General features: G+C 39.9%; 1 protein-coding gene across 1 annotated transcript in view; it reads left to right on the forward strand.

The window, feature by feature from the left end:
* The window catches only part of LOC139931225 (1-phosphatidylinositol 4,5-bisphosphate phosphodiesterase delta-3-A-like), a 30347-nt gene extending 21784 nt beyond the window's left edge, over nt 1-8563 (forward strand). Inside the window, exons 8-16 of the mRNA XM_078290739.1 lie at nt 503-647; nt 1099-1251; nt 2111-2254; nt 3137-3295; nt 3664-3775; nt 4948-5126; nt 5922-6057; nt 7234-7383; nt 8403-8563. Coding sequence (XP_078146865.1) covers nt 503-647; nt 1099-1251; nt 2111-2254; nt 3137-3295; nt 3664-3775; nt 4948-5126; nt 5922-6057; nt 7234-7383; nt 8403-8563 — 1339 coding nt within the window. The remainder of the gene's footprint in view (nt 1-502; nt 648-1098; nt 1252-2110; nt 2255-3136; nt 3296-3663; nt 3776-4947; nt 5127-5921; nt 6058-7233; nt 7384-8402) is intronic.
* Nucleotides 8564-19971: the final 11408 nt, after the last annotated feature.

A 19971-nucleotide genomic window follows, 5' to 3' on the forward strand; every position in this document is an offset into this window, starting at 1 on the left:
TAGACGATTCTGTTGTATCTCTCCTCGAATTAGCTAGCTTACTTGTCTCAATAGGCCCTGTGCAGAAGTGTTATAAATGGAAGACCACTGACAAGTTAGTGGAAGACCACCACCTTGTTATAGAGGCACCGCTGAAGAAAAAAATAACAATTGTTGTCAAATTTTAGGGAAGTAACATTGTAGTCATGCTAACGCCTCAGTTACCAATCTTGCCAGCTAGCTAGCTAGGCTAAGTAACGCTACGTTAATCAACAGCTGTGTAAACAAATCCGTGACGCTTCTTTTGCATTGCTAAGCAGCGAAAGCAGTGCATGATGTTGTGTAGCATCAGTGGGCGGTGCCAGAAACTTCTCTAAAAGGCGACAAGGTCTATCAATGTTGTTCCTGCTGGTAGACGATAGAGGTAGATAACGTTCATAGACCACTTAATACCCCTTTAATAACCATTTTACTGTCTGAATCCTCTCTAATTAGAGATACTGAATGATAAACTTTCTCTTAGAGCTCTGAATCATGGCTGTCGCTGTGTGGAGCTGGACTGTTGGGATGGAGATAAAGGAGAGCCAGTCATCTACCACGGACACACACTCACCTCCAAAGTGCCCTTCATCGAAGTCATTGAGACCATCAACGAGTACGCCTTCAAGGTGAGTTCTACCACCAGAATCACAATCCCTTTATTTGCCAGGTAGAATAAATGCACAGGAATTAGTCTCGGTCACATTGATGCAGAGACATATTGATGGTGCATTTGTCATCATAGAGTTATAGCAGTTGGCACTGTTTGATGTAGTATATATACAAGGTTGAGATTTGAAAGGGCTCTTCCATTGACATTATCATCCCATTCTAATTTTCAAGATCCTCTGAAAACAGTTCATCTCAAACAGTTAATCTCAAAAAGTGTTATATGAATTAATGTTACAGCGATATATTAGTATGCTGTTATATCAGGCCGATATTGGCCTTTTATCAAAAAATATCAGCCATTCTACTTCTGATATGATGATGTTTCCTTCCCTGACTGCCCCTGGTTATGTTCACTGAAAACAACCTACTTCACCCTGATCTTCCATCATCATCCTCCTTCCCTCCCAGGCCTCTCCCTACCCTCTGATCCTGTCCCTGGAGAACCACTGCTCTGTGGAGCAGCAGGCGGTCATGGCCCGACAACTGCGCTCCATCCTGGGGAACAAGCTGCTCACCAAGCCCCTCAACGGCCTGGAGCCCAACTGCCTGCCTTCTCCAGAGGTAGGGACTGCAGTATGGTGGATTAGTGGTTGGAGAGTCTGTCCTGTAACCAAAAACACCTAGGTTCAATCCCCATAGGAGTCAATGTTTACCTGCACTCGATCCAACTGGAATTTTCTCACTCAGTGTCAGATTTTTACAGTTGCCTCAGAAAAATAAGATTAAAAAGACTTCTTATATGATTGAATGACATGTCAAGATAGATATTTTTGCAGTGTGGTTGCTAGTTTTCAGTGGAATTTGCACATGGTTAAAAATAGCCTGATGACTCAGGCTCTCAGAGGCCTCTGTGAGGATTTCAATCTGATGTGCGTTTTAATGTCCAAATATGTCCGTCACTGCTGTCCCATTGAAACGCAGGTTTTTTTATTTTTTTTTATCTCTCTGTCATTTGTATGAGGCTTTTGTAAACAGTTTCTCTGTCCCGATGGCGAACACTACTTAGCTAGGATTACGTGTAAAGGAGAAAGCAGACTGTGTTGGAGAGGAAATCTGGGGCCATCTGCTCCTCTGTGGCCCACTTATTCTACATTTCCTCATAATCATGATGCATGTGTGTTTTGTAGGTGTGCATGTGTGCGTGTGTGTCTGTGTGTTTGTGTGCACACATGCACTCATGATCTGTGCCCCAGTAATCACACTCCCTTGAGGCTCATTCACAATATGCAGTGGTGACTTCCGCCTACTGTCATGTGTGTGCCTGTAATTACACACATTCTTACTTAATTTGCCTGTTGTATTCTTATGTAGACCTGGTTTTATATGATATTGGTAGCATTAATAGTTAGTAGTATTGGTAGTATTATTAGTATTATTTAAGTGTCAATGCATTGTGTGCTGATGTGTTGGTTGTGTGCAGGCTCTGAAGGGGAAGATCCTGGTGAAGGGGAAGAAGGAGCGTGTGGTGGAGGAGAGCTCGTCCAGCTCCTCAGAGCTCAGCTCCTCTGAGGAGGAGGCTAGCCGGGCCGAAGGCAAACCCAGGAGAAAGAAAGATGACAAGAAGGTGGGTCGAACGCCAATTTACCATTTCCCTAACATTTTATTCCCAGCAGTGGCACTCAGGGATCCTTTTTGGTTTTGGTGTACCCTAGAGATCATGAAGCAGTTAAGACTGTGACTGCAGAAAATAGTAACAATAAATTGACTGTGACGTCGCACGCTAACTTCGCCCGCTAATTCCAGCAAGTGGAATTTCTGAGACCTTTCTTCCCAAGCTTTCTCAATTCTCAAGATAGTAAGCGCAGAGGACCCATCTTTACAGTTTGAGATGGGCTGTGTGCTTGAGGTCGCACCTTCAATTAAGATGTACAGGTGTTGAACCAGTTCTGTACTATAGACCGGTGGTTCTCAATCCTGGTCCTCTGGGCTCAGAGCCGCCCTCCTGGGGAATGATTTACACCTGGAATGCAATTAATTACCTGGTAGGATAGAAAACCAGCAGAGGTCTGGGCCCTGGGGACCAGGATTGAGAACCACTTTGGAGGTGATGCGACATTCTCACAATGAATCTTGGGGCTTCCATTTGTTCTCATCAGCAAAGTCACCATCTGCTTCATCCTCAATATTTTGTCCAAGTAACTTATGGAGGAATTTAATTAATTAAACTAAACATTAGTGCCATACGTTTACTTTTGTCTTTGGGAAACTGGACTTAGTAAAATTTGAACTTTAGATTATCATTCACCTTAAAATCCAGTGATAGTGTTGATTTAATTATCCATTTTCATTGGCAGTGGTGTGGTGGAAGCCCACTCTCCGGAGATTCTCTGGAGAAAGAATGTGATCTTGAATGAGACAGACAGACAGACAGAGCCTGGGTCTGAATACCTAATAGTTGGTTGTATTAACATTTGGTGTGTGTGTGTGTGTGTGTGTGCCTCCTCAGCCAGGGGTGCTTAAGCTGAGTCCAGAGCTGTCAGAGCTGGTGGTGTACAGCCGCAGCGTTCCCTTTAAAGGCTTCGAACAAGCCGCCAAGAAACCAGCCACCGACATCTCCTCCTTCTCTGAGAGCGATGCCCTCCATCACGTCAAAGACTCAGGTATGGTGTGTGTGTGTTTGTGTGTGTGTGTGTGTGTGTTCTTGTACATCTAGAATTGTGAGAATTTGTTCACGTTTTAGACCTTCAGACTACTTCGGACTTCAGACACTTTTGTGAAGTGAGGACATTTTAGCTGGTCCTCACTTCTGCAAGGGGTATGTGAACTTTCTAACCCCATTAGGTAATAGTCTGTATGGTACCCACACTTAAATATATGTGGTTTTGGGTGCCATACAGACTATTGCCTACTGGATCTACCTTGCTAGAAACCCACAGCAAGGACAAACACAAAAGACACGGTGAGTCGCTCTTCAGCGTACTTTTGGACTAACTCTAGAACCCCCTCTTTCCTTGTCCTGCCCCTCCAGGGAAGTATTTTGTGCGTCACAACAACCACCAGCTGAGCAGGATCTACCCCTCCGGCCAGCGCCTCCAGTCCTCCAACTTCAACCCTCAGGAGATGTGGAACGGAGGCTCTCAGATCGGTGAGCACTTCCTGACCTCTCAAGCAGACACAAGACCAATTAAGACCTGTCTCTCAGACGCGATCTTACGTAAACCCTTCTTGGCTCTTACCCTCCATTGTGTATTCTAATTGTCCCAACACAAGAAGATTCTCGGACTGGGCCCTACATCCTTCATGAATCTACTTTGAACTCTCTTAAAGGAGTTGAGGGAGAAGTTTTATCTGGGATGCACCAAGGGGGCGGGCTGTGACCCTTTCATTTCAATAAACTTAGGTGGGGATGTGACTCCAGTATCAGAAACTATGTTTAAGGACCATACTAATAACACATTCCTGGTGACTCAATATGAATTATTGATTTGTTTGACACCAAACATGACCATTGCATGTACATTAAGAATGGAGATAATTGTATGAGCATAAAAAGCCATGTGCCAATGAAAAACAATTAAACACTTATATGTTACACTGCAGTTCTCCATTGAGTCCTTGCCAGAATGCTCAATTGAAGTCCGTTATTTGGTAAATTGACCTGACTGGAGAGTGACCTGGTGTAAACACGCGAGACCACATGGAATCTGGACCCCTGGGGTGCACAGGGTTGTGACCCAACAATACTGTGGTTTAGGTCCTTTGATCACATGGGCACATCCTGAGCTTGATTAGGTTTGCTGGGGTCATCTGCATTTTACGATGGTTGGTCCACTCTTATCACAGCACTTCACCACAGGTGATCAGTGAGGCCAATGGATTCACCACCGTCTGTAGCAGGGTGACTCCACCATGACAGAGGGAGGTCGACCTCTTGATGTCCCTTCATGTAACTCATCGTAGTTACTGTTTAATAACATTGATATTGTCTAATCTGTTTCCTCTACATTTGTGTGGCCAAATCCAGACAGCGTTCTACTTTAATTCAAGTCTCTTCATTTTCATTTATGAGATAATATCACCACCCACTGGATCTTTTTTTAAATCCATGCCTAATGCACATGCATGGTTCATTTTTTTGTTACCAAGCACTTGTATGGATGGTTGCATAAGTGTAATGAAGATTTCTTCCACTATATTAAGCTTTGTGCTAAGCATCCCAACCAAAGGGTAATTTGTGAAGGACTCCTTTCAAGGTTCCTTTCATCCCTATGGACAAAAGCGTCCACTAAATTGCACATGTTGATGTGTCATCTTCAGTGGCGCTGAACTTCCAGACACCTGGTGAGCAGATGGACCTCAACCAAGGCAGGTTCTTGCCAAATGGTCTGTGTGGTTACATCCTGAAGCCTCCCTTCATGTGCCAACCTGACACCACCTTCAACCCTGAGAACGTCGGCGGAGGTCCCGGCCACAAGCCTGTCCTGCTCACTGTTCGGGTAAGACACCCAGGGTGCACCCAGGGAAAGGGCTGCATCTAAACCTGCACCAACAGCCTCACATTACTTGCATCTTGAGTCCAAACACAGCTAATGCAAAACGATGGAGGAAATCTTGACCAGTACCGTGCGGTTCTGATACAATGGCTTCCTCCAAAACAGATATATGTGAAACACAGGCAACCTAAAATTTGATTTTCTTGTTAAAATCACATTAATAGATCTCAGAAATGGACCATTGTATGTCTACCATTTGCCATAACCCAATGAGGAAGGCATCAGACCAGTCACTTCTTGCTGCATGGTCTTAGACGTCCTCTAAGGTTTTACATTGGTTGCGTTCGGACTCAAGATACAAGTAAATGCAAATGGACTGCAGCAACATAAAGCAAATATTTGATACAAGAACAAAGATAACTAAAAGTGGATGCTGGATGATGGATATCTTGGAGACAGACAGCCAGGCAGCCAGACTCTTTATTAATCCTTTGGGGAAATTTGGGAAACTAGTCTGTTTATTCAAAGCAAGTGATAACATTAAGAGCCGAGGTTAGCTAATGCAGTGCATTGTGTTCCAAACACGGTATCCATTTTGGAAATACACATTTTTACCTAATCTCTGAGAAATACAGCATGATCCTAAAAAATGTCACTGTTTTGTAACAAGATACAGTTTTATTCTATTAATCATTTTATAAAAGAAGAAGAAGATATTCACATTGTGGAATGACACTCTTCATATCTGATATGTATTATTTTAATGTTATCAAGCTATATAATTATTATTTTTCCCAGGTGATTTCGGCTCAGCAGCTGCCAAAACCAGAATGGGACAAGCCCAGCTCCATAGTGGACCCTCAGGTGTGGGTGGAGACCCACGGTGTTCCCATAGACAACAACAAGAAGAAGACCAATCGCATCGACAACAATGGTAAACATCCATCCTACTAGCAAAAAAGCCTTCGCCTATCATATGGTTTCAGTAGCAGCATATAGGATGGAAAGTCTGGACAAGTATGAAAAATGAATCTTTTCTAGCACATGGAAAGTTTTGCAATTGCACTAAATGTCTCTTTAATGGGGCAATAAATTATTAAATAAACGATACGATTTTTATTGCCCCATAGCACAAAATGGCTGCGGCAGGTTGATAGAGTTGTTGATCAATACTTCAACGATTTCTTCTGTGCCAGACTTGTTGATGTTGGTGCAATTCCTACTGGTTGCCGACTGAGGTCAATAGAAGTCAAATTTTAATTAATGCCCCTTTAAGTATGGAAAAAGAAAACAAAAACTGTTGTTTGGTCCTGATAAGAATGCATACAAATAATAAGAATGCATACAAAGCCCACAAAAAAATACCCCTTAGTACTGCGGACCACAATGCTATCCATCTCATCCCTGCCTACCGCACAAAGTTACAGAGAGAGGGCGTGGTTAAGAAACTGGTGAAAGTATGGGACAATAATGCATGTGAGACATTAAAGGGCTGTTTTGACTGTACAGAGTGGGAGGTGCTAACTCAGGGGGGCAGTCTAGAGGAAATCCATCAAAAAAGCAGCTTGGTTTTACTCAAAGTTGGCTTTTTCTGTCCTCAATGCTATATTTAAAAGTAATGCTGAAATTTCCATTACATTTTATGCTGCATTCATAAAGACTAGTGCAGTGCCCATTCAAAATAGGCGTAGGCTATCAGTCGCTTGCTTTGAGCCCCGCTGCTGCACAGAGCGCTGTTCGCTTGTTTATTCAAAGTTTATTAATATTGAACGTGTCGCGTGTCCAATCCCACACTGCACGTCCTTGTGTCCCCAGCAATACACCCGCCAAGTGTGAAGTAGATCGGACGAACGGTTCTCGAGATATGCGAAGGACACACAGACAGACAGAGATTCCTTGCTTTATAGTATGATGCCCTATGGGTTGTAAACAACAAAAACAATGAAAGTATGCACTGTGATGCATCATAAGCAGACAGGTCAATTAGAAGCAGAGATAAACTTTTCTTACAATATAATCATCAGACAAACATTGTAATGCTGTATGAGCACCACTTCAAGTTACTTCAAGTGAATAATCATTATTATTACATATTCTTGCTTTGTTTCAGGCTTTAACCCGCAGTGGGACTGCACCTTTAACTTTACCCTCCATGTCCCTGACCTGGTTCTGGTTCGCTTCTTGGTGGAGGACCACGACTACACCTCCAGCAACGACTTCCTGGGACAATACACCCTACCTTTCACGAGCCTACGCACAGGTCTGTGTGTGTGTGTGTGTGTGAGAGAGAGAGAAAGAGAGAGAGAGAGACAGACAGACAGACAGACAGAGTGATATCAGGAACCCACAGACTATAAATGAAATGCGCAGGTGTGTGTACTTGTTAACAAGGTGTCTGCAGGTCCTGAAAAGCTTTGGTGATGTTTGTTTCTGTTGCAAAATTGTATTAAAAAGGTCAGAAAAAGTCTTAAATTTAGCTTGATGAAACTTCCAGACACCCTGTGTGTGTGTTTGTGTTGTATGTGTGTGTGTACCAGATATGTTTCACTGACGGAGCACATGAAGCTTGCAAGGTTTCCATGAATAAAGTAAAGTTAAAGGTCCCATATGGTGTAAAACAGGATTTCTCTTGCCTCTGTGATGATAAAGGAGTTGGATGGTCTATCTAAACATGGTGAAAGTATCAAAACACACGGTCACACTAAATCCACACAATCCATATTAGAAAAGCGAGCCTCTAAACGAGCTGTTTGGACTTCCGTAACTTTGTGGCGTCACAAAGGTTCGCTCATTATCATTTTTGTAAGAAATAATTAGACTAACAAAGTGTTTTTTTCAAAGTGGTTGAGCGGTTATCATTGTTTATTACCGGAGAGTTTTCCCTACCTGTAGCTGCCGGGCCGCGGCGTCTCACGTTTCTCTCTTGAAACGGTTAGCCAATCAGAACAGAGGGGTCGTTAATATTAATGAGCCTTAAAGACACAGCGACAGAAACAGCCTGGTCTTGGTAAGGCTCAGAGAGATGCTGGAAAATGAATGTGTCAAAATGGATTGAGAGTGTTTTTGGTACATGACACCACACACACAGCTTTGAATGGACCTCAAGACAGAAAATAAAACACTGGAAAGTGGAGAATATGGGACCTTTAACATGGACAAACAGGACAAACTTGAGGTTTAGCATCATGCAGGGGTAGTAAAATATTCAACTCAAGTAGCAGTACTGGGTTAGGGTTAGAGTTATCTACCCCCTTGACCTTTACCCTCTCCCTCCTCCAGGTTACCGCCATGTCCGTCTGTGTAAGCTGGACGGCTCCAGCCTGTCGCCTGCCTCTCTCTTCGTCCACGTCAAGGTCACCCCCTGCCACGGCAGCCCCTCCAAGACCCCAGGCACTTCACCCACCAAGTCACCGTCCAAGTCTGCAGCCAAAAAGCCCTAATCCCGTCCGGAATCCCGTCCACCCCGTACCACAAAAGGAACGTCCCACGGAGGCTTACAAGAAATATCTTACAGGAGTTTTATGACTAACCCCTCTGATCTGTACCTCTCTGTGGTACACATCTGGTCTTCTCAAGGCTGTCTAAACAGAGACAATCTGATCTTTACAAGGTAAAGATCCGGTTTTCTCTTCTTGTATAAATGCATGGTATAGCAAGAGAATGTGGGTTCCACATAGACATACTTAGGGTGGGAAATTACCACCAATTTTGGCTGTGGTTGGTAAGTTTAACTGTTCTCCCAGTCACTTTAGCAGGTAACCAGACATCATTCAGAAGTCCTATTCTGTTCTATAAAAAAATATATATATGTTTGGCTGGTAAACTAGTGAAAGTGACTAGTGAAAGCCAATGTTTTTTCACTGTTTCTTCAATTTCTCAATGAATGAAGATGCAATTCTTAGAGCAGGACCCAAGAGCTTTAAGCCAGCCCATCAAACCAGCCTGTAAAAATCAAAATATATGAATCTAAAAGACAATGATGTTCGGTGCTAGATATGACCTCAACATTTCGAGCATTACAGACTCCTACTTAACCCCTAAAACTCCTATCTAACCCTCTAGCCTTAGACGCCTCCTATTTCAGCAGGAGGGAAGTCGTAGCTCTACTTTTAACTTTTAAATTCCAAGTATTATCTCATGTTAGTATGTATTATAAATGAATAGTCTAGACATGCCTGCTGTTGTGTGGTTCATCCATTACTTAGGTGGAGTGGAGAGCCTCCGTCCTAAAGTGAGACTTTTTACTGTATATAATTAGTTATAATATTGGTTCTGAATGCTATATAGTTTAAATTGTATGTACAATGAAGCCGACATCTACTATGAAGTGTTATCACTGTATTAGGGATGCACAGATGCTGATACTGGTATCAGATAGCAGGCCGGTATCAGGTTAAAATAGGGTAACTTCCCCAAAATCATCGACTAAAAGCCATATGTAAAGCAAAGAAACTTGAGTTTCTGACAGAATTTAGATCTCCCTTATGAAGAAATATGAATTGTGTCTCAGTGTAATGACATTATCAATGATATTTAAAGTGCAGCCCTTGTGCAGTTAAAACCGTCCCAGTTCTTTCATAATGCAGCATAGTTATTATATTCAATGGGAAACTGAGCTTTTTTAGATAGACGTAATTTGATTATATCATATATTTTTTCTTTGTGATTATTAATGAACTGAGACCAAACATCATATATCATACTGTACGTAGCCATACATAGTTTTATATCGATTTATTCATTTTAAAGATAATTTGCGTAGTTGTTTGTGTACTAGCAATGTTATGATATGCACTACAGTTAGATCTGCTGCCTTTGTTATTAGTATTTTTAGCATGTTATACAAGATATGAGGTATACTCCTTAGTTACGCTCAGTAGGCAATGATTTTTATTAGTTTGATCTTGTTCCGACATTGTTTATTTTGTGTTCAGAAGTGTACTGTGCAAGGAAAGTCAGCTTGACTGACAATCCCAGTGACTTTTAGATAAAAGCTTTTTTATCGTCAAGGGTTTGAACAGATCAGCCCGCGAAAATGTGGCTTTTATTGTGAAAATTCACTTTATTAGGTCATCTACAGTCGGTTTTCATGTTAGAGAATATTTTATACAATGTTGTTTTTACTGAACAGACATGTTTAACTATAGAATTGTTTTGTAGAAGTTGATTTTAGAACATTGTTATTTTTGCCAATTTAAACATGACAAGAAACACTATGAATATTTAATGTAAAGTTTATCTGACAGAGCTTTTTGTGACTTGAAGGAGATTTCCAACCAGGGCTGGATACCATAAAATGGTACTAATACTAATGTATAACTGTACTGTTATATAAACGTGTAAGACATATGTGGAAAAAAGACCAAAGTGGGGAAAGTTGTGTTTTTCAAAAAATCTATACTGTACAATTCAAACCAAGTTACAGCGACACCTTTTATGTATTTGTTGTTTATTTATTGTAGCCTACCTGAAGTATTATGCTGTTTGGTTTTGTGCGTATATTGCACCAGCTGTATAGTCATCAACCTGATGTTATTTATTTGAACAGGTACCAAATATACAATGGTAGAAACACAACAAAACATACCAAATAGAGTTGAGTAAACAAGTCATAACCTGAGAGAGTATTTGAATATTTGAAGTCCAGCTCTTATAGATCTTATAGATTAACCACATTTTTATTTTGATTCAAGAATTTTCTAGAAAGTTGCATATATCACTCTACAAGTATGAAGATTATGTTACTTATTCGAGAAAATTCTTGAAGTAATTAAATTGTATCCAAGACAAGTGAAATGCTCTCACCCCATTGGTGGAGGTTTTCATTGGTTTTAAGAAAAAAATCAAGGATGACAAATGACTTGATATGGATTTTTTTGCAGTGTAGTTTTGAAGATGCAAGACAAAATTCATTACATTCTTGTTTATGATCACTGACCCTAATACCGGACAGATCACACTGTCATTATGGTTCTATGCAAAATAAAATGTTAATGTTACTAAAATGAAGGTTCATTAAGACAGTGTTTACCAGACAACTCCAACGACTGAACTGACTAAAATAAAAAATAAAAAGTGAAACTCAGCAATTGTGTTTTATGGTTCATTTACAACAGACTGTGCAGTCCATTTGGCATTATAACAGTGTTTTATTGGTTTATTAGGATCTCTATTAGCTGCAGTTTATGCCCCAGCTGCTCTTCCTGGAGTCATGAAACACAACAACATGACATTATTCAACACAGTAATGAACATCAACAGTAGTCAGAGATCAATACAGAGACAAAATGACATTCAATTAAAAACATCATAACAAACAAGAAGAAAAGACAGAAAAGTATGTGTAGAGTAAATGTAAAATAGAAAGAGAAACAGAAAAAGTATTTATCTCATATGAAGGAGAGCTATTATGTGATGAGATATTTCCTGAGTTGTTTTTTTAAGCCTGGTTTTGCTGGGTGCTTGAATAACAGTGTTTATGTTACTTACATTTGTCATTAAATTAGAATGAAGACATGTTTGGCATGCTGGATCATTTTGAATACACGGAACAACAGCAGCCTCCTGTGGTACAAGAGAGAACTGCAGCAGCTCAGGGACAAAACCTGAAGAAAACTCACTGAGCTGCTCGGAATTGCGCCCCCTACTGTTGAGCTGAAAACACCCAAAGTTTGAAATAAATATGTAAAAATATTTAAAAGAAATTTAGATAAAAATCCTGACATTGAAATTGTTTTTTTCTGTGATGTTTTTGTGTTGTTTAATTGTTTTTGGGTTTCTCATGGTGCCCCCTCAGCTCTTTTAACTCAATAATAATAATAATAATAATAATAATAACTTTATTTATATAGCACTTTTCAAAACACAGTTACAAAGTGCTTTACAATAAAAACAGACACATCCTACCGACTGGGGTACCCGCAGACCCCAGAGGTATACTTTTCGTCATATCTCACAGGTGCTTTATTCTATCATTCCAATTTTTCATGACTTTGTCAATCAATTTGTTCCTAATGACTTCATATCATTGTTTTCTGTTTCTGTTTTAATTAGTGCTTTTTAAAAATACCAATGTATTGGGGTCCTGGGGGACCCCAGTCAAAAGCACCCAATTCCGCCTATGCAGTTTTAATAGATGGAACTATTTATTGAGTTCATGTTTGCCATGGGTCCTAATTTAAAGTATCACACACTATCAGGGGGGGAGGGGCACTCTGTCAGTCATTTTGAAGGAGACAGATACAGATGCAGCAGACACAGATTTCAGTCAAGTCAGAAATACAATACATAATTTAATTAACTGTAACATTTTTTGTTTTTTTCAGATGATATTGATTACATAACTAATAATGTTTTGAGAAGAAATAAGTTAACATTTTGCTATGATGGTTGTTTCTTACAGTAGTTTATTCTTGGGGTCCCTAGGGACCCCAGTCGGTAGTCCTTGTATGTTAAATATGTTGGTAGGATGAGGGTTAAAATGCAAAGAGAACTAAAAGCCATAAAAACTAATCACATTATAAAAACACAAATAGAGTAAAATGAACTAAAATGCCATAAAATATAATGAAATCACCGAAAAGCAATTTTAAACAAGTGGGTTTTTAACAGTGATTTAAAAGACGATACAGAGTTTGCAGCCCTGATCTCCTCAGGCAAGTTGTTCTAAAGTCTAGGAGCCCTGACTGCAAAGGCTCTGTCCCCTCTGTGTATCAATCTGGACCGTGGAACAACAAGTAGCGACGTATCCGAAGATCTCAGGGAGCGGGAAGGGACATAGGGCAATAAGAGATCTGATAGATAGCTTGGGGCAAGGCCTCTCTGGGCTTTGTAAGTAATCAATAAAATCTTAAAATCAATTCTAAAAGCAACAGGTAGCCAGTGTAGGGAAGCCAGGATCGGTGAAATGTGATCATGTTTTCTAGACCGAGTTAAAATCCTGGCAGCAGAGTTTTGGATGAGCTGGAGGCGGGAGAGAGATTTTTTGCTGATGCCAGAGAGCAGGGAATTACAGTAGTCCAATCGACTGGTTATGAAAGCGTGAATGACAGTTTCCAGATTTTTGGCAGAAAGAAATGGTCTAATCCTTGAAATGTTTCTGAGATTATAAAAGCAGGATTGAACCATTGAATTAGGGTAAACGTCCCTATTAAGCCCACGTACTATATAAGCCCACTTGCAACTTCTGAGTCAAATAAAAAAAAACTACATCATCATTTTTTGCTGTGTGATGTTTCTTCCAATGAAGCTGCTTGTTACATAAATGACACTTTTTATTGTTAGCCAATCAGATTTGTCGATATTGAGTTATCAAAGCACATGTGTGACATGTGCCTGCTGATCCCAGAAGAAGTTGCAAAAAAACTTTGGTGATTTTGATACCCTCAGAAGATAACATTTTTTGCATATTTCTACTCCTGTTTTTAGTAAATACTCATTTGTTATCAAAATTTAAGTGATTAGTGTTCTTTAGCATGCTAGCAAACAGACCACATGCTGCATCAATACAGTAGCTGCATAGTATGGTTCATTGCAATGACATAAAGCATGATAAGCATGTATAGTTTACATTTATGTATGCAGTTTATATTATTATACTGTTAAATAGACAACAAATGTGTATGTTTATCTTTATTTATTTTTTAATTAACATTTTTACCTGGTGGACTTAAAGGGGACGCTAGCAAAAAAATCACACAGTCTGGGGTGGATGTAAATGAGTATAGCTAATTACTTCTCTGCATGATCAATTTATACTTTGTATGTTATGTTAGTGCACCATATATAGATTTATTTCATATAGTTGTTTTTTTAATGTCATGTGCGTATAATAAAATATTCTGTCTTTTAACCATAAATTCACTGATGTTCCCTTTAAGCCCAGCTGCTCCCATTAAGCCCACTTGACTGTGTTTCAATGGGGATTTTCTCCCTTTTGACCGTTGAACTATTTTCCTCCCTAATTTTGACCTCACCTGATGAATCAGCTCCATAATCCAGATAATTAATACCCATATTTAAACAACAGTGATATTGCATCGGTCAATTCATTCTGGATAGGCCTATATTCTATCCTAACATTAACAATAATTTTTTAATCTTTACTTTTCAGATGAGTTTTAGTTTGAGATGACTAAAGTTAATAACTAAGTTATTGTTATGTAAATCCTGAAATTTACTCATTTACTATCCTTAGAACATTAGTATTGAACCTGCAAACTGTTTTTCTTTCAGTCAGTCGGTCTTCAGAAATCTTCATAAAACATCTGCACTTTCAACCAGCTGGCTGGACCAGAAATTTTGGCCAATTTCAAATGCCAACAGCACACCATAGGATAGAGATACAGACAAAATGACAACACATATTGAAAGATGAAGTATTGAAGAGTAATTTCCACTATAGTTTGATTTTGTTCGTAAATAGTTTTTTGGCTACATTCCAAAGAAGACATGTTGTAAGTTTAGCTTTTTCTGCGTTGACAACACAGCAAAAAGGCTGGTCACGCCTATTTCAAATGCCATTTACAGGCCATAGGATAGGAGTGGAGACAAAATGAAAATAGCTATTGAGAGCTAAGAGATTACAGATTTGAATAGAACAAGTTTGTATTGTTAAGATTTTTTAAATATATATTTATTTATCAACAAATCATGAAGTGGGCTTATTTGGAACACCCATGGGCTTAAAGGGTACGTTAGGTACCCATTAAGCCCATGCCAGACTTTTGACATATTTTGACAAATTAAACAATAAAAACATTAGAAATTGGTATAAATGAATTATTGACACTTCAAATGAGAGATTAGACTTTCATGTTAACTAAAATGTTCTCACTTAAATTGGGGCAGTATATATTAAAAATGTCTGAAAAGCGGATTTGGTGGGCTTAATAGGGACATTTATCCTAACATGTTTATCTAGGCTGAGGTTTTGATCAAAAATGACACCAAGATTTCTGCAGTGCTGAGTTATTGAATGAGATAGTGAACCAAGACTGTTTGAAATTTGGTTGTTTGCACTATCTTGACCTATGATCAATATCTCTGTCTTATCAGCGTTTAGCTGCAGGAAATTTTGTGACATCCACTTGTGGATGTCATGCAGACAGTTTAGCAGGTTGACATTGTTCTGGAAATTGTTTTCAGGGTCACAGTTTAGATAGATCTGAGTATCATCTGCATAAAAATGGAAACTGATATTATGTCTACGTATAAGGTGGCCTAGAGGGAGCATGTAAATGGAAAAGAGGATTGGACCTAGCACCGAGCCTTGGGGCACCCCGCGGTGAACACCCGTTGTAGCTGACCTAGAATCAGAGATACCAATACAGAAACGTCTGTCTTTTAGGTAGGACCTGAACCATTTCAGAGCAGTGCCACTGATACCAACCCAGTTCTCAAGACGGTCCAAGAGGATATCATGGTCAATGGTATCAAAAGCTGTGCTTAGGTCCAGGAGAACAAGAATGGATTTATGGCCAGCATCAGCTGACAGCAATAAGTCATTTATGACTTTGAGAAGCGCAGTTTCAGTACTATGGTTTTTTCTAAAACCGGATTGGAATTTCTCAAAAATATTATTTTCATGAATAAAAGCAAACAGTTGATCTGCTACAACCTTTTCTAAAACCTTAGCTAAAAATGGGGGCTTAGAAATAGGCCTAAAATTGTTAAGATCAGAAGAATCAAGAGAAGGCTTTTTTAAAAGAGGTTGAACAAGAGCAGTTTTAAAAAATTCAGGAACAGAACCTGTCGACAGAGAGCAGTTTAAAATTTGCAGAATAGAGGGGGAAACTGCAGTAAAAACGTCCTTTAGAAATTTTACAAGAAGAATATCTAAAGGACAGGTTGAGGGTTTCATTGTCATTATCATATCAGTCAGTGAAGATGGAGAGATTGGATTTAATGAGCAGAGGGAAACTGCACAGGGCTTCTCAACAGTAATTGGAGAATCTGGGGGAGAAATGCCATTTCTAATAGTTGAGACCTTCTGGGTAAAGAAGGAAAGAAATTCGTCGCATTTCTCAGGGGTGGCATCTAATATCTGGCCCGGGGGAGGATCAATGACACTGCTCACAGTGTTGAACAACATTCTTGGGTTGGACTGATTGTTTTCAATTAGAGAAGCAAAGTATGCAGATCTAGAATTTTTAACCTCTGCATTAAAAGTCTTAAGAAGAGACCTAAGGTGTTCCAGGTGAACTGTGAGTTTTGATGATTTCCACAAGCGCTCCACCTTGCGGCATTTTTGTTTCAGCACCCGAATATTTTCATTTATCCAGGGCATCGAGGGGCGACTAGATTTTCTGGTCTTGAAAGGAGCGATTTCATCTAAGATGGAGGAACACATATCATTAAAATTATTCAACAGCTCACTTGCAGAAAGAGGCGAGCCAGAGAAGCTAGTGGGAATGTTGAAGGCAGTATTAAATTTAGCAGCAGAGGATGAGTTAAAAGTTCTAGATCTAGTTTTGGGGACTGTGATGGAGGTAGCACAAGGCAACACCATGTTAAACATAAGGCATTGGTGGTCAGAGTTACAGGCATCCACACATTCAACGTCCAGAATCGTTATACCATGGGATAGGACAAGATCCAGAGTATGACCTTTTGAATGAGTAGGTCCAGTCAGAGCACGTGATAGGTTAAAAGACTCAATAAGGTTTAAGAACTCCAGGCCCAGGGGGTCGTCAGGGCAGCAGACATGGATATTAAAGTCTCCAAGGATCAGAAACTTGTCAAATCTAGGCAGAATTGAGGACAGCAATTCAGCGAATTCATTTATAAAGCTGGGATCATATCTAGGTGGTCTATATATTATCAAGCATAGATAAGGAGAATTTCCTTTAATCAGGAAAGGAAGGGCTTCAAAAGTGCTAAACGGCCCCAAATCAATGCTGGAGCATTTGTAACTATTTTTATATAAAAACTTTTTATATATAATAAACTCACTCACGCCACAAACACAACTGTTCATTTTTATTATTTGGTGCTGCTGGTGCTTGAGATGTAAGTAAGTTTATTAAGAGGATAACCCCTTGAGATGTATCGTCTTGTTTTCGAGGGGGTGATATTAGCATTAGGTTGGCCCGTTGGCCGGTGTAATCTCACAGTGTGTCAGTGTCATGCTGTTTATTGTTGTGGTGATGCTCTGTGTTGGCTCTTATCTTGTGGTCACCTTTGGTGATGCACAGTTGTTAAATTGTTGTTATAAACATGTTACATTTGTACGTAGTTTCATCTCACGAGGAACCTTGTTAACTTTAAGCAGTGTGTGACGTCATGCGGTTACAAAGCCTAAAATCGCTCGTGCCAGTTGCTGTTGGGACATGGTATGCTTTCATCGTCGGCTCACATATATAGTGATTAGCCTACCTGATGGACAGTTCCTACCTGTAAGGATCTCATTTTAATGAAAACGTTCCAGTTAAATCAGTGTCATATTGCAGAAGATGTTGTCTAGTTGTGAGGTTTCCACCTCCATGGTTTTCACTGAATGGAAGCCAGTCAAAATATTAGTGTGTATCCTATGGAGCCACATGATAAGAGTTTGTCACTTGCAGACTCCCTTGGATAAACAAGTGCACAGGCAGGCAGATACACACACACACACACACACACCAGGAGCAAAAAAACAAATCAGAAGCAGGCCTGATGAACCATGATAAAAAAAAAGGAATATGTCATTTCATATTCATTCCAATCTGTGGTAGGACACCAAGTTGCCTTTGGTGTCCGTCCTTAATTGCAGGCTTGGAGAGCTAGGAACTAAGGCTTCATTTAGTCTACTTCTCCATCACTCCTTAAGTACACACACACACACACACACACACACATTCACCCCACTTCCCCAATTCACCCACTGCTCAGATTTCAAAAACCAGATACAAACCAATTTCATTTCCTTCAAAAGAGCAGTGTTCTCTTCCCTCATTGTGTCTGTCTATCTGTTCTGTGTGTGTGTGTGTGTGTGTGTGTGCATGCGTGAGTGTGAGTGTGTGTGTGGTTTTACGGGCTGTGTTTCATTAGGACCAGGCTATGTAGTAAAGCAGCGACGACCAAAGAGAGAGATCACAACACAATGGGAGTTGCCATGGTAATTTATATGGACAGAAATGTCTCACACACACACACACACACACACACACACACACACACACACATCGACTGGATAAAAAGGCACTTTTTGCCAACTGACACTGTGACCGGTCCACTTTGTAATTTCGCCAAAAAGCTGTGGGCTGTGTAAAACCTCTCTATTAAAGAGTATCTGGTTAAGGAGGCATTTTCTGGAAAGGTCAGAGGGGAGATGAGCCTAGCTTAATTAATTCAGCTCATCAACACTCTCCAACAGTATCACACGCTACACATGATGCCACTGAAGACAACACACTTTATATCCCTGCTGCACTGTTCCTGCACTCCTACATAAAGGGAACTGTATGGAAAGCTCTGCCATGTAGGACACATAGAATCCTAAGATGAGAATTACAATGTTGAGTTAAGTTTTGATGAAGTCAGCTCTCTAGTACACAGCAATTACCATAATTTACATATTCATGCTGATGCTATAGGAAAGATGTTATTCACCCTGGTCAGTGGGCCTAAGAAAGGATATTTGGGCTTGTCCACTAACTAAGACATGATACATTCTTACTTGATCGTACTGCTACAAATGATAGATAATGCACAGTCAAAAACATTGGGCTAACATAAGCTAAATGTGTCATTGTTTTAGCATGACTTAACATGGAGGGCAGTGAAGCTCATAGTCTGTTCTTTTATCTCTTATTCATCTTCCAAAGAGAAGTCAACATACAAACTTCTCTCCTTTCTACCAATACTTGAATAAATGAGATATTCACCATTCACCATTTTTTAACAAAAATCATCACCTACTCCTACAAAATAAAGCACATTACTATTAAGGTTAAATATGTTTTTTTGAGGATAGAATCACTGCGTTTTGGAACTATTGACTGCAAAAAAAAATTCCAAACCACACATATTGCATTAGGGAATGAAAACACTTCCACTTGCGTGCACTCTATCACTCTGCACATGAAAAAATCATTATAATATTCATATAAGGACTTAGGGTGTGAGTTTATAGTGACATTATATCACTTCATGGAGATGAGGGCGATGCTTTTTTCTTTACATGAATCCCACTTGTTAACTGATTTAAGGAGACTCTATGGGGAAACATCACTTTACCACCTGAGCAAATCACCTACTGCTTTCCAACAATGCATAATGTCAGTTTAATTATTCCTGGATGATGTACTGCACTTCCCGTCCATGTGTTTTTTTTTTCCCTTATTGATTCAAGTGCATCGCTGACTGTGAATCTGAATACCAAACAGTCCCTGGCTTTTCAGATATCATGTACAGAGTGATAGAGTGCACGCAAGTGGAAGTGTTTTCGTTTTTTTTTCCAAAATAATCAGGCAAAGTCAGTGCTGGGTAATATCTACAATTTGTTAAAACAATGCAGTCCATTATGTTTATCCCATATCCAATTTTTTTCCCCTGGTTTCCCTAATTTAATCACAGAGTATATGACTAGTGGTGAAAAGTTTAGCTAAATAATGATTATCAGATGACCTTTTTGTATGTTGTTTTGTAGGAACTGAAGGCACCTCGCACGGGTGTGAGCACTGAGGGAGGAGAGGCCACTGCTGCAAACTGGAAGTGGTTTGATACCATGGATGAGGTGATGGGGCAAAGACCATCCATAACCCCACCAAACCTCATCTCCTCAGCCATGGCACCAACCCCTGCAGCAGTGGTCTCTCCTCCAGAGTAGGAATTTAGCACTCCAGCTAAGAGGAAACGTGAGTCGGAG

This window comes from Centroberyx gerrardi, chromosome 20, assembly GCF_048128805.1.
Source record: "Centroberyx gerrardi isolate f3 chromosome 20, fCenGer3.hap1.cur.20231027, whole genome shotgun sequence".
NCBI classification, from domain to species: domain Eukaryota; kingdom Metazoa; phylum Chordata; class Actinopteri; order Beryciformes; family Berycidae; genus Centroberyx; species Centroberyx gerrardi.